Source organism: Dermochelys coriacea, chromosome 2 (assembly GCF_009764565.3).
Source record: "Dermochelys coriacea isolate rDerCor1 chromosome 2, rDerCor1.pri.v4, whole genome shotgun sequence".
In the NCBI taxonomy this organism is placed as follows: Eukaryota; Metazoa; Chordata; order Testudines; family Dermochelyidae; genus Dermochelys; species Dermochelys coriacea.
In genome coordinates, this window is record NC_050069.1 from 46,330,073 (window position 1) to 46,345,967 (window position 15,895).

Below are 15,895 nucleotides of genomic sequence, written 5' to 3' on the forward strand. Positions count from 1 at the left end.
CAATCTTTCAATTTGAATTATACTATCTAGAGCAATATTTTTTACCATTTCATTATAAAGACTGAACAGAGGTGGTGATACAGCTAGACAAAGATGAATTATTGTTCTAATATATTCAACAAACAAGAATCCAGAGATGGAATCAGCATGGAAATTATACTGTCCCATACACAAGCCTTCCTGGTTCCTTTAGGAGCTAACAGAACTAATGACAAGCCTGGCACTGGAATAACCTAAATTATTCTCCTAGGAGACTTCAACACCTATGCTGATAACACCCACATCCCAATAGCTCAGGACCTCATGTCCACAATGGTAAGCTTGAGATTCTCCAAGTTACATTCCAGGCATATTCACACAGCTGAATACACTCTTGATTTTATCTTAACATTAGTGATAGATAACCTGGGTGTAATAACCATGCTCGTAGCCTTCACTTCATCTAAACAGGTTTCAGAGTAGCAGCCATCTTAATCTGTATCTGCAAAAAGAAAAGGAGGACTTGTGGCGCCTTAGAGACTAACAAATTTATTTGAGCATAAGCTTTAAGTGAGCTGTAGCTCACAAAAACTTATGCTCAAATAAATTTGTTAGTCTCTAAGGTGCCACAAGTCCTCCTTTTCTTCTTTCATCTAAACAGATATCAAAGATTTCTAACCTTGCCACAAGGGAAAAAGAATCAACCAGGCTAGTCTGCCTCTGAAAGATTATGAAATGGGTGAGCTTCCAGAATATTCTGGTCAATAACACCATCTAGTCATTAGAATAACGTGCTGATGGAATAGTTATACAGTCTCCTACCGACTGACATCAATTTACTTGTCCAGAAATACAACCTCTCTCCACAACATCCACACAGATCACTTGGGATCTCTGGCAACCAGTATCAAGTATATAAAGGACAGACTAGAATGTAGGTCGCACAACACAGGCCCAGAACTTTACCACTTGCAGCACACAGAATTCATAAAAGACTAAGCCACACCTGTGGATGAGACCCAGCTATTCTCCTCCTCCTCTGTTAGTCTGAAAATTATCACCCAGCTGAACTGTCCCTAAAAGTTATCAGTCCAGACTTTTAATGCAACTCCTTTGAACAGCTCCTGCTATGCCACCTGAGATTCTATTTCCCCGAAGAGACCAGAAGAATCTAAGATGGCTCCTATAAACAGAACAGAAGGATGCAACCATTAACACTCTTTAACAGAATTACATACAGTGATCACAAACAGACTTTTGAAACTTTTCAAGAGATATCCAAACCAATAGCTATAACATAGAGCCTTGTAAGGAACTGCAGTTCCACAGCTGGGCAAAGATATTCAATGTCTCCCTCAGAAAGGGAAATCTATTGGCCCTCCTGAAACATGTGATAATCAGACCACCACCACCAGTTGATTGTATGTCAGCCATATTTGCTTTGAATATTTAATAGGGATTCTTTGCTGTGAATACTAGTGTCCTGTTCTGATTTCTATTAGAGTATGACTGCATTACTTTTTGTTTCACCAATCTGCTCCATTTAGGGTGACCATACAGCAAGTGTGAAAAATCGAGACCGAGTGGGGAGTAATAGGCACTTATATAAGAAAAAGCCCCAAATGTCTGTCCCTATAAAATAGGGACATCTGGTCACCCTAGCTCCATTTCACATTCCTTTCTATGGAGTCTTTTATTTTAACCAAACAAAATCTGTTTTACTCTGCGAACAGGAAAGCATCTACCATATCTAATACTATTTTCATCTGGATTAAGATCTATGCAACATCATTAGAAGCATACAATATCTATTTCCACATCTTTTGTACTTTTATTTCTATATGTCCTGTATAGTTTTCATTCTACGTACCAGGGTGAATACCAGATTTTTTTACACTTCCATACCAGCAAAACTGTGCTGACTAGCTAACCTAGGGATTTGTATACATACAAAATTGGACATTCTAAATCCATTCCGATTAACCAGGTCTGACTGCATAAACTTTTTTCATCTTAAATTATGCTTTATCCTTAATAATTTTCCAAAATTCCATTCCTGTTTCTTATAAAGGCAATTAAAATGTCAAATGCTGCTATTTTGTGATTGAGAAAATAAGCTGGCAGTATATAAAAAACTGGCTTGCATTGACATATCTGTTCTCAGCCTAAAGCAGTATTAAGGTTTTGTTTAGCAAGCATGTGTTTAAGCCTCCATCTGGAAAACATCCTTAGGTTACATTTCACTTACCCAATCTATTTTATCCACATTCCAATATTTTTTTAAATCACGGAACTGCATTAGCATTCCCTTTAGACCTACAACAATGATACTTGCTAGAACACACTGAAAAAGAAGAAAAGGGAAAAGGCTATTAGGGAATTGCTAGATAGCAAAATTGGCATTTTCCCCAAATTAGTACTTGATATTATAACTTAATCCTAGAAATACCAAGGAAAATGTTTCAAAAATGTAATGAGTACAGATATCAAGAGCACAGCACCAGACCCACTCTCCTCACCTTAACAGACCATATAGGAGAGGCCCTGGACTGAAGAAGACAGGAACTTCTGAAGAGAAATACCAGGCCCATCTGCCTTAGTAGCATCAGGCCCACATTCTATTGCTATCTGGGGAGGGTCTCCAGAGCAAAGGAGCTAGTAACTTACAAGCACTTATATGATTCCTGCCCTATTAAGCAGCAATCCCACTCCTCACCACCTTCTGCAGAAGAGTCCTGGAGTGGAGAATCCAGAGACTTAGCAGGCAGAGTAGAGATACCAGGCCAACCCTGCATTAGTCTTTTTAATTTATGGGCCTCAGAGCAGGAAGGAGGAAGACTGAATCAAAACAGAAATAGGAAGGGATAGACTCTAAACATGGAGGTAGGAAAGGAGGAATAAGAAAGATTCAAAATAAGGGTAATAGGATAGAGTTAAATAAAAAAGGAAAATAGCAAAACGCCAAAAGAAAACCACCACAAACAGGAAAACAGGCAAAAGTTAAAATACAAACTACACACACAAAGAAAACCAGGAAAGGATTAAAACAAAGCCACATGGTGCATCCCTTATCCAGTGGCTCAGAATGCAAATTATGTAATTAGACTGTAATCTATTTCAGGTCTGGACCCCATATGTGGAAAGCACCTTGCACACCTATGGTACTATATCAACAATAAAACATAGTAAAAGTAAGACATGGCTGACCCCAAATACCCAATATGAACACCCTCAAACTTTGGAGAAGTTTGGATCTGAATTTTCGTGGCTTTGGCCTTTCTCTAGTAATGATTTGGTGTTAATTTTATGGCTAGATATTTTATATGGTAAACTCTATTTGGACTATCCACCTCTCAGTGCAGATTTATCCATAATTCCTTGTGCAGCAAACCAAGAACAGTTCATAACTTTCTGTAATAAAGGTTAGATCACTGGCTACTAGCTTCAGTGTGGGACAAATTTATTTGTAAAGCAAAATCATGAACATTCTCTGCTGCAGTAAACTTGTGCAACTACTTTGACTTCAGTGGAGCTATGCCAATTTACGTGAGCTAGAATCTGGCCCCATATATTTAGACTGATTACAGATCAAAATTAAGTTAAAAGAAAATATTTCCCAACACAAAGGAATTTGGGGGTAATTTAGGTATTTTAAGGCTTTCAGAGGTGTATTCTCCTCTATTATGTCATTAACACTAGTGTTTATGGGAGCTATGTATTCATTTCAAAAGGAGAACCATCTTCTATGAAAGACATGTATATGTTGTTTGGAAATATGCAATGAAACTTCTAAAAAATAAAAACAAGTACTGTACCATGGGCAGCCAGTATAGCATTGGTCCTATTGCATAGATCACCACAAGTATCAAAATACAAGATATAAGGCAAGCCACCTAAAAACAAAAACACAGGGAAAGCACAATAATGTTATTCAATATTTATAGCCAATTGAAAGTCAGTTGAATATGCTGGGTTTGTCAGAAATGGTCAGAATGACAGAACATTATAAACACAAAAGATAAAGGAGACAGGCTAGAGATTTTGGTTATCAAATCTGTGGATTGGAACCATGTGTGGATAATTTAAATTTTCACCTCTGGTGGATTTCCTCTAGCCACTAAATGCAAGAATATCTGTATCAGATATCAACAATGGACTAGATCTTGATGTCAGATACATAGGCACAAACCACTACATGACCTCTAAAATCAGCTACTGAAATGGCGCATGTGTGTGCAGTAACTTCACAAGATCTGCAGTAATGTATGCCCATTCTGTACTTGTATTTATGGTAACATGCCCTTCATATTGTGTCATTTCACAACAGTTTATCCCTACATTGAACAATGCAACAGTGATATTTGAAGAACTCTAGATCTGTCAGTTGTTTTTTGAATAGGAGGAGCTCTTTTCTTTCTTTATTAGGAGAAAACATTTCGCTTGTACAATCAGGTATCAACAAAGATTCCTGTATTATCACTGAAGTATTTTACCTTTGGTTGATGCATCAGTAAATCATAATCCCCAATATCAGAAAGTTAATGGTTTATGCAGGAAACATGAATCTAGATAAATGCATGTATTATCACATAGGTGGAATCTATCTGGTGGAAAATTACAAAACAAAATAATCCTTTTTTAACAGTAGGAATATTTTAACAGTAGGAATAAAACCTCAAAATGTACTCGAGATCTCAATCAAATCCTCTCCAGGTTTTGGTGATAAATATATGCCTGCTTGCTTTATTATGATACTGACTGTGTTTTTAATAGAGTTATCAGGGTACACTTTAAGAGATGATTTCACCAAAAATAAAATGTCAGGGAAAAGAGAGGTAAAAGACAGATGCCAATATCACTTGAGGGAATACTTATGAAGCCTGGGATCCAGGTCTCACTGCCTGCAGTTGCTAGATTAAGGTATCATGAGAGGAAAATGCTTAGGATCCTACTAAGTCCAAGTAGAGATTCTTGGAAAACATGGTTTCATGAAGTCTACTATAGATTCAAATAGGGCTGGTACTAGTCCTTGTGGGGCTCCTTGTATCTCTCTCATGATATACGACCAAGTCCACTGACTTCTATGCATTTAGAACACCCCCTGCCTCTGCTCTGCTTGTTGTCATCAACACTTGTTTGTGATAAGCCTGTGCTTGCTACTCCACCTATATGGACCAAGAAAAAAATGGTTACTCACTTTCTTATAACTGTTCTTCGAGATGTGTTGTTCATGTCCATTCCAAGCAGTTGTGTGTGTGTCGCGTGCATGCCAGCCAGAACATTTTCCCTCTAGCAGTGTCCATAAGGTCGGCCTGGGCGCCCCCTGGAGTGGCGCCTTTACGGCGCCCAATATCGGGCCCCGCCGACCCTTCACCCCCCCAGTTCCTTCTTGCTGACTATTCCGACAGAGGGATAGGAGGATGGGTATTGGAATGGACATGAACAACACATCTTGAAGAACAACAGTTATGAGAAAGTGAGTAACCGTCTTTTCTTCTTCGAGTGATTGTTCATGTCTATTCCAAGCAGGTGATTCACAAGCTAGAGCTCAGGTGAGGTCAGAGTTATCCATAGAAAAGAGCACGGCTCGCCCAAAAGCCGCATCATCCCTGGACTGTTGTGTAATTGCACAGTTCGACGTAAATGTATGTATTGAGGACCACGTAGCTGCCCTGCAAATTTCCTGAATAGGGACTTGTGCCAGGAATGCCGCAGAGGAGGCCTGGGCCCTGGTAGAGTGAGCGGTTATCTGCAGAGTTGGCTCCTTTGCCAGGGTATAGCACTCCCTAATGCAGGACGTTATCCATGACAATATGCACTGAGAGGATACTGGGAGGCCCTTCATTCTGTCTGCGACTTAGTTCTCTCTATGTAGAAGGCTAAGGCCCTACATACGTACAGTGAGTGCAGCCTGCTCTCCCTACTGGAGGAGTGTGGCTTGGGATAAAACACTGGAAGGAAGATGTCCTGGGTCATATGAAAATGGGAGACGACCTTCGGGAGAAAAGCTGGATGAGGCCTGAGTTGGACCTTATCCTTATGAAAAACTGTGTAAGGGGACTCAGACATGAGGGCCCTGAGCTCCAAAAGTCGTCGAGCTGAGGTCATTGCCACGAGGAACGCGACCATGAATGAGAGATATAACAGGGAGCAAGTGGCCAGAGGTTCAAATGGCAGGCCTGTAAGCCTGGAGAGGATTAAATTGAGGTCCCAGGCAGGGACAGGCTGACTCGTGTGTGGGAAGAGCCTGTCCAAACCCTTGAGAAAATGACTGGCCATAAGCTTTGCAAAGACCGAGAGACCATCTGAGCCCGGATAGAAGGCAAAGATAGCGGTCAAGTCGACCCTTATTGATGACCGGGACAAGTCTTGATGCTTTAGGTGAAGGACGTAGTCCAGTATAAACAGTATGGAGGTGAGGAGCGGTGACTGACTACATTGCTCCGCCCAGATGGAAAACCTTTTCCACTTGGCCAGATAAGTAGCCCTGGTGGAGGGCTTTCTACTACCCAGGAGGACTTGTCTGACCTGGTCCGAACAAGACAGCTCTGTGGCACTTAGCCATTGAGCATCCAGGCCATAAGGTGGAGCGACTCCGGATTCGGGTGCCGGAGTCGGCCCTGGGCCTGCGTGGTCAGGTCGGGGACCAGCAGTAATGTCAGTTGGGCCACCATAGATATTTCCAGGAGCGAGGTGAACCAGTGCTGATGCGGCCACACCGGCACTATTAGTATGACTTGGGACCGATCCCTGCAGATCTTGAGGAGCACCCTGTAGACTGGGGGATTGGTGGGAAAGCATATATCAGACAGCTCTCCCATGAGAGGAGGAAGGTCTCCCTGACGTACCCCGAGGCGTGGCTCCCGAGGGAACAAAATGTCTGACATTTCCTGGTGCCCGGAGTGGCGAACAGGTCTACCTGGGGATAGCCCCAGAACTAGAAGATTGAGCTCATCGCGTCTGGCCAAAGGGACCACTCCTGGCCATTGAAGGTCTGGCTGAGGCTGTCTGCCAGCGTGTTTCGCACCCCTGGGAGGTATGAAGCCGGTAGGTGGTTTGAATGCTCTATGCAGAAGTCCCAAAGCACAAGGGCTTCTCGGCATAGGGGAGAGAAGCGTGCACCCCCATTTGTTGATATAAAACATCGACAAGGTGTTGTCCATGAGGATTGAAACATATCTGCCCATTATGTGCGTTTTGAAAGCGTAGCATGCCAGATGCACTGCCCTCAGCTCTTTGACATTGATGTGAAGAGCGAGGTTCACTGGAGATCAGAGGCCTTGGGTCTTGAGGTCCCCTAGGTGAGCCCCCCAACCCAGATCCGAGGCGTCTGACACCAAGGTGAGTGACGGCTGGCAAAAGGCACCCCTGCGCAAACCATTCGAGGGTCTAGCCACCATAGGAGGGAGTCCAGTACCAGGCGGGGCAGGGTTATGACCCTGTCCAACGCATCTCTGGCTGGTCAGAACACCGACGCCAGCCAAGACTGGAGTGGGCGCAGCCTGAGCCTGGCATGCTGCACCACGTATGTGCAGGAGGCCATGTCTCCCAGTAGCTTTAGACAGTGTCTTGCCGACATCGTGGGGAACCATCTGAGGCTCTGTATGATGTCCTGAAATGAGTGAAACCTGGCCTCTGGGAGGTACACGCTGGCTTGGGTAGAGTCCAGAACCGCGCCTATGAACCCTGTCCTCTGCACCAGGGACAGAGTAGATTTCTCTTCATTCAGGAGAAGACCTAAGTCGAGGAAGATCCTCCTTATAAACTCGACCTGAGCCTCCACCTGGGCTCTCGAGAGACCTTTGATCAGCCAATCGTTGAGGTATGGTAAGATGTGTATCTGGCGCTTGCGCAGGAACGCCGCGATGACTGCCATGCATTTTGTGAATACTCGGGGGGCAGCCAACAGTCCGAATGGGAGGAAGGCAAACTGGTAGTGGCCTCTGTTCACCATGAACCTAAAGTAGCATCTGTGATGTGGGACTATTGCGATATGAAAATAGGGCAGCGTCGAGGGCAGCGTACCAGTCTCCTGGATCCAGTGAGGGGATAATGGAGGTTAGTGAGGCCATGCGAAACTTGAGTTTCTTTTCGTATTTGTTGAGCTGTCGCAGGTCCAGTATGGGTCTGAGGCCCCCCTTGGCCTTCGGTATGAGGAAATACTGGGAGTAGAAACCCTTGCCCCTTAGCTCCTGAGGAACCTCCTCCACTGCCCCTACCGAGAGGAGGGACTGCACCTCTTGAATTAGAAGTTGCTCATGAGAGGGGTCCCTGAAAAGGGATGGGGAAGGGGGTTGCGGGGTGGGAGGGTACAGTATTGGATGGAATATCCCGTCCCTACAGTGCAGAGCACCCATCAGTCTGAAGTAATTCGAGACCAGGCACAGTAGAAAGGGGATAGACGGGATGAGAAAGTAAGATGGGAAGGATCCATAGGTCGTACTGGAAGCCGTCCTCGACCATACCCTCAAAGGGGTGGTCTAGAGCCCGGTGGGGCCCTGGGCTGGCCTGAGCTTTGTCCAGAGGGAGGGCGTTGCCTCCTCCGAGTGCTACTGTTCTGCCTACGCTGAGTGTCCTGGCAGTTTTGGGGTTGGTAAGGACGAGGGGCAGGTTGAGGCCTAAAATATCTGTGCTGGGTAGCAGGCATGTGAAGCCCCAGCGAAAGAAGGGTAGTCCTCAAGTCCTTCAAGCTGTGAAGTCTCTTATCCATCTTCTCAGAGAAGAGAGCTACACCCTCAAAGGGAAGGTCTTGAATGGTCTGCTGGACCTCGTGGAGAAGACCAGAGACCTGTAGCCAGGAGCCTCTCCTCATAACTACCCCTGTGGCCAAAGCGTGGGACGCTGCATCTGCTGTATCCAAGGCCACTTACAAAGACGCTCGGGAGACCAGTTTCCCCTCCTCCACGAGCGCAGAGAATTCCCCCCCGAGCTTCTTGGGGCAGACATTCTGTAAACTTAGCCATAGACGAGCAGGTGTTATGCCCGTAGCAGCTTACTATGGCCTGCTGGTTGTCTATACGAAGTTGCAGGCCTCCTGTCGAATAGACCTTCCGGCCAAACGTTCTCTCCGATTGGCCGCGTCGACCACCAAAGAGTCCGGAGGAGGGTGGGTGAAAAGATGTTCATACCCTCTAGAGGGAACAAAGTAGTGGTGCTCGGATTTCTTGGCCGTAGGTGCCAGAGAAGGAGGAGTTTGCCACCAGTTCTTAGATGTTTCGGTTATCGACTTGATAAATGGCAATGCAACCCTGGATGGGCTGGAGGGATCCAGGATGTCTATGAAAGAGTCTAAATCCTCTTCCACCTCCTCTGCCTGAATCCCCAGGCTTTGGGAGGCCTGCCTCAAAAGCTGTTGAAGAACCCCGTTGTCCTCCAAAGCTGGGGCCATCGAAGTCCCCACGACTGCTTCATCGGGTGAGGACAAGGAAGGGGGGGGCCCAGTTCACTGCCTTCGGCCCCCCCGGGGTCCATCAGCACAAATATTCGGGATTTGGAGCCAGTACCGAGGAAGAACTCTGCGCCGCAGCTGGTGCCAGGGCAAATAAATCCGGCGGGACCAAGACCGTCGGGATCAGTAGGGACAGAGCTGAGGCTTCCACCGGTGCCGTCACCTGGAGAGCCGCTGCCAGAGCTGGCTGAGGTATCGGTGCCGAAACTATGTGGGTCGGCGGGGCCACTCCACCCAAGGGCACCACCATCATAGGCGGTGTCGGCACTGACTGTGGCACGAATGACGCCAACACCATTCTGGAGCATGGACCATGGACTTGACCCTGGCTCTGATGGTACTCCCAGGGTGTCCAGAAGGGCCATTGAGCAGGTGGTTGCCACTGTCACTGCCACCGTGCTGGGTATGGTTGGTGACTGCACTGGGACCTGGACCTTTTGCTCTGCGATCTGCTAGATCGAGCTGAGTCCACCTCCGAATAAGAAGACCATGGAGGAGCAGACCCCTGAGTCATCAACGAACGACGACTCGATTCCGGGGAGTAGTGCACTTCCTGCATCTGTGCAGGCGGTGCCGGAGATGGAGACTGACGGGCCATCGTGGTTGGCTTACCCCTGGAGCAGAAGAGGGGATGTGTGGTTGCCGGAGATTTGTCCCTCCTTTCTGGGGAGGATGGCACCGAGAGGCGCATCAGGTCCGTTGCTGCTTCGAAAGCCGCCTGCGTCGATGGTGGTTGTATGTCCACCAGATGGTCCGGGGACTAAGGAGGGTTCGGACTCAACTGGACCCCAACTGGGGCAGGAGTTGACGAAACCCTGGGCAGAAGCGAGGCAAACTGTCCCGAGCCAATCGCGGACAGCGCTGGCCCTTTAGGTTTCAAGGGCAGTGATCGGTCCCTCACCGGCCTCTTCTTCTTTACCGGCACCAGAGATGGAGAATGGTGCCAAACTGAGGCCGACGCCCTGTGGCGCGAGTAGTGGCGATGCCGGTGGGCTTTAGAGTCCTTATCCAGGCCCGTTTCATGCACCATTGACACAGGAGCACTGCACATCGAAGAGGACGTGCTCGGCGCCGGGTCGTTGGGTCCCAAGTCGGATTGCAGTCTCAGAGCCGCCTCCATGAGCAGGAGTTTTAGTCTCTGCTCTCTGTCGTTAAGGGTTCTTGGGCGAAACCCTTGCAAATGCGACACTTGTCCTTTTGGTGAGTCTCACCAAGGCACCCCAGGCAAGACGAGTGAGGATCACTCTTGGGCATAAACTTTCCACAGGACTCACAGAGTTTAAATCCCGGAGACCCGGGCATACCACCGAAGGGGAAACGAACTATCTAACAAACCACTACTAACTATATGAAAAAGTATAACTCTAGAGAATAACTATGTACAGTAAGAAGACAGACACTACTAAGGCGCTTGCTGTAAGAGCGAGCAAAGTTCCAGCTAGCCGTCACAAGCAATAAGAAGGAACTGAGGAGGTGCGGGGTCAGCAGGGCCCAATATTGGGCGCCATGAAGGCACCACTCCAGGGGGCGCCCAGGCTGACCCTAGGGACGCTGCTAGGGGAAAAATCTTCCAGCTGACATGCACGCAGCACGCACACACCTGCTTGGAATGGAGCACCCACTGGGAAAAAATGGTGGGTGTGGACCACCCACCTGCAGCTCCCTATTAGCTCACTGCCCGCCCACCCTCATCGCCTCCCACCTGCTGGCGGAGCTCATAGATCACGTCTCTACTTTTCTCCTCATGCCTCTTGCCCACCATGAACAGGTGTTTTGTGGTGTGCAGGAGGCTGGGAGAGGAGGAGGAGGAGAAAGGACATGGCATGCTCTGGGGAGGGAGCAGAACTGGGTGGGACGGAGCAAAGAGGGGGCAGAGCCTAGGAGAAGGGGTGGAGTGGAGGCGGGGCCTGGGTCAGAGCCAGGGGTCGAGCACTCCAGCACTTTGAAAAGTTGGTGCCTCTGGCTCCTTGGTACTTTTAAGTTATGCCACTGGCAGAGCGAAGCAAAGCTCCAGTTCACTGTTCCTACCTTGTGGGGGTAGGGCTTGCCAGGGAGCTCTCTGCAGGTGACTTACAGATGGATTTTGGCATCGTTATGCCACCAGACAAACCCAAGGAGTCGTAACCAATCAAGTCCATGGGAAACATCATGATTTCATTCTCTTTATACTTCCCTTCAACCATACAGGCCTCTACAACTTCCTAGAAGATGGCTGGATAAGAGGGAAGGTCCTCACGTGTATCAGTAACTGATTAAAGAATAGGAAACAGAGGATTGAAATAAATGGTCAGTTTTCAGAATGGAGAGAGGTAAATAGTGGTGTCCCCTAAGGGCTGTACTGGGACCAGTACTAGTCAACATATTCATAAATGATCTGTGAAAAGGGGTAAACAATGAAGTGGCAAAATTTGCAGATGATACAAAACTACACAAGATAGTTAAGTCCAAAGCAGACTGCAAAGAGTTACAAAGGGATCTCACAAACTGGGTGACTGGGCAACAAAATGGCAGATGAAATTCAATGCTGATAAATGCACATTGGAAAACATAATCCCAACTATATATATAAAATGATGGGGTCTAAATCAGCTGTTACCACTCAAGAAAGAGATCTTGGAGTCATTGTGGATAGTTCTCTGAAAATATCCACTCAATGTGCAGCGGCAGTCAAAAAAGCTAACAGAATGTTGGGAATCATTAAGAAAGGGCTAGATAATAGGACAGAAAATATCATATTGACTTCTATATAAATCCATGGTACACCCACATCTTGAATACTGCGTGCAGATGTGGTCGCCCCATCCCAAAAAAGATATATTGGAATTGGAAAAGGTTCAGAAAAGGGCAACAAAAAGGATTAGGGGTATGGAATGGCTTCTGTATGAGGAGAGATTAATAAGATTGGGACTTTTCAGCTTGGAAAAGAGACGACTAAGGGAGGATATGATCAAGGTCTATAAAATCATAACTCCTTCTCATAACATAAAAACTAGGGGTCACCAAATGAAATTAATAGGTAGCAGGTTTAAAACACACAAATGAAGCATTTTTTTCACACAACACACGGTCAGTCTGTGGAACCCCTTGCCAGAGGATGTTGTGAAGGTCAAGACTATAACAAGTTAAAAAAAAAACAAACTAGATACATTCATGGAGGATAAGTCAATCAATGACTATTAGCCAGGATAGGCAGGGATGGTGACCCTAGCATCTGTTTGCCAGAAGCTGGGAATGGGCGACAGGGGATGGATCACTTGATGATTTCCTGTTCTGTTCATTCCCTCTGGGGCACCTGGCATTGGCCAATGTGGGAAGACAGGATACTGGGCTAGATGCACTATTGGTCTGACCCAGTGTGGCCGTTCTTATATGCAGGAACTAAAATGAATTCTACAGTGAACTATGGGTCTGAAGCATGGATACAATGGATCTGGGTGGATAATGGAAAATGATGCTGCACAAGGATGGCAAAGCATTATATGTTGTCAGACTCCATTACTTGAAACATTCAATAAACAGCGTTAGAACTTTCTTTGAATATTAATGCTTTTTAAAGATGTTTATTGTTTAAATTATTCAGTATAATTTACCTAGCTCACAGGGTACTGTGTGAGTTATCAATAAATACCTGAACATTGTTTTGGAAATATAAAGACCTAAATAACTTCTAGGTATTATGACAACTTGTATAAAACAAACATGATATGATCTGAAGGGTTCAGCATAATCTATAAGCGTACACCATGGGTAATAATTTACCCTCATTTAGGTCATGAACTGCCATTAGGGACAAGCATAGCTTTGCCCCAAAATGGTGTTCGTATGGTTGAGTTAACATGATGAGCACAATTAGAAAAGTTATACTTTTAAAACTGTAGTTCTGATCAATCTCAGATTTAGTTCCTGTTATCTGAATTGCTTTGTCAAAAACTGAAACAGCTAGTATCTACCCTGGAAAAGCTGAACATGTCATTTCCACAGGCTTGATATGTACAGAACAATATAAGCACACAGTGACACAGATCTTCAGTGGGCAGATTATAACTTTTTAGGAGTGGCTTTCAAGGTTGATTGTCAAAATAAAGAGAAAATAAAACTGGAAAAGTTGGATTTAATTAATTTTAGTCACAATCTGATTTATTTATTTAAATCCTATCAAACTAAAACTAAAAACCAGCTCAACATATAAAGTGAAATCCCTCACACACCACTAGAGGGCCCTTTAGTCATGATGATGACAATGCAAATAAAAATGCAAGAGTGTAAGTGTAGTTTCTTCAGTGTATCCATACAAGAGAGGAACACAAGGTCTGGAGTTCTGTTTACCAGACTTGAAAGCTCATAATGAATTAAAATCTAAGTAGATTAATTAATAAATCAACCCATTTGCTTTTTTAGCATGGCTGTAGCACATAACTGTGATGCCACACAGATTATTAAAGTTAAAGATCAGATTAATGCCTCTCCCCACCTGAGTTATTAAACTGAAATAGTGTAATGGTGAGACATGCTTGGTTGCTGGGAGGAATGAGGGGCATCCTCCTGTCACTAACTGAGTTAATCTGAAGTTTGAAGGAATGATATTGATAATGGCTTCAGAAGTTGGTTCCTGAGACCTCCACATTACAGGTAAATGGAGAACAAGAAAATATAGTGGATACAATCAGTATAATATATGATAAGCAGAACAATAATCTCAGCTTTCTTACCAATTTAAATCAAATGAGTTACCTGTGTTTTTGCTCCGGTGCTATATAAAAGTGCAGTACGTCCCATCGCCGCAGCGCTTGGTATGCAAAAGAAAAATGAAGGAATCACATTGCTGAGGCCATGAGCCAAAAGCTCCTGCAAAGTTTTTAAAAAGAATACATTGTTTTATTCTATTGTTCTGTCATTTCAACATTTCTTGCCAACACGGGAATTCTTTATGTAAATATTAGCAATTATAAAGAACAAACTTTTAGGGAAAAACTGTAACATACAGTGTAATAGATCTTCCAGCACTGTATGCTTTCTCATGACTCTGTTATAACCTGAATGATCCAAATGCTTAGCTAGATTCGAAGGCAGATCAGGGAGTTATATTGTGTTTGGAGAATAAATGGCATTCCTAGTTATTAGAGATTGGCTCCAACCACAACATTTACATCCAGATCCATTTTGAACAGCACAAAGTTTGGGGGTGTTTAGCTCTGAAGTATGCTCAGGCCAATCTCCACTTTCAATAAGAAATGTTGAAAAAGAATGGTTAATTACCTTCTTTGAGAGCAAGTTTGAGAGAGAGTAGTAGAAATGGTAACTTGCATTTATATGATATCTTTCATGACTAATGTGCTTTATTCCTCACCCAGGACTGAAACGCAGCTACCTCTGAGCAAAGACTTAGACATGAAAAGCCTAGTTGAGGCGAGGAAGCCATCCAAGATCTTGCAAGCTGCATACTGAGGTGAACTTTGTGTTCTAATACAGTATCTGATTATGGTTCTTCAGCATTAGTGCACTGAGTCAGGGAGAGAGCCTAGGGAGACCTTTTTCCTCTTCCCCAAACACTGAGACCACTAATGGCGCTGGCAGTACTCACTACACCATAGGTGGCATATCCAGCCACCCGCCTGATCACGTATCCTCCCACCTGCAGACCAGCAAGCTGCTGGAGGGCTCAGCTGTGCATGTGTATGCTACACATTTACTAAAGACACAGCAAGGGTTGCAGACTAAGTGCTCCTGGAGGCATTATCTTATTGCTGCCATTTGCAGCTATGCCTGCCATCACTCAGGCCATCCATCTTCTTTCTCCCTTCCCCACAAAACATGGCTTTGTGACATAAGTCAGAACTAATGGAAGATTGTGCACAGAAATATTTTTAAAACATGAGCAAAGAAGACATTCACACATCCATGTCTCAATGATGTACTGATGTCAGAGTTTCCAAAAGACATGGGCTGGTCCAAGCAAAACTGGGGTGTCCTGCAAAGACATTCAAATAAGTCTCCATTTACAAGGCCAGTCAGTCACTGTTCAGCCATGTTCATCCACCTCAAACTGCTCCACAATGGAGCAGGAAGGCAGGAGTGGCATTTCAGTCTCACAGACAGACAGAACTGGGAAGGGAACAGTTTTCCCATCCTGTTAGTATTTTATAGAGTTCAAACATTTTTACAGTCTTGACTCACGATGAAAAGCCAAAATCTCAAAATAGTTAGCAAGCTGAACATTTTTCCCCCACTTTGGGTCAATCAAAACATTTTCTTTTGATAAGTTCAAAATGTTTTGTTTTGATTCTGACCTTTTTTCTTTTAACCTTTTTTCAGTCTATTTAGCTTACATTTCAAAACAAAAAGTCAGTCTGAACTGGAAAACTGAACGTTTTTGTTTTGAAAAGGTCAAAATGGAATATTTAGACAATTTTTAAATGTTTTTCAACATTTTTTGGTGTTAGGATATTCAGCTAAACTGACTTTGTGTTT

General features: G+C 44.8%; 1 protein-coding gene across 1 annotated transcript in view; it reads right to left on the minus strand.

Annotated features, from left to right (window-relative positions):
* SLC26A7 (solute carrier family 26 member 7) overlaps positions 1-15,895 on the minus strand; it is a 147,805-nt gene that overhangs the window by 44,059 nt on the left and 87,851 nt on the right. The window contains exons 10-12 of the mRNA XM_038391099.2: positions 14,159-14,272; positions 3,795-3,872; positions 2,228-2,323 (exon numbers count right to left, since the gene is read on the minus strand). Of these exons, the coding sequence (XP_038247027.1) occupies positions 2,228-2,323; positions 3,795-3,872; positions 14,159-14,272 (288 nt within the window). The remainder of the gene's footprint in view (positions 1-2,227; positions 2,324-3,794; positions 3,873-14,158; positions 14,273-15,895) is intronic.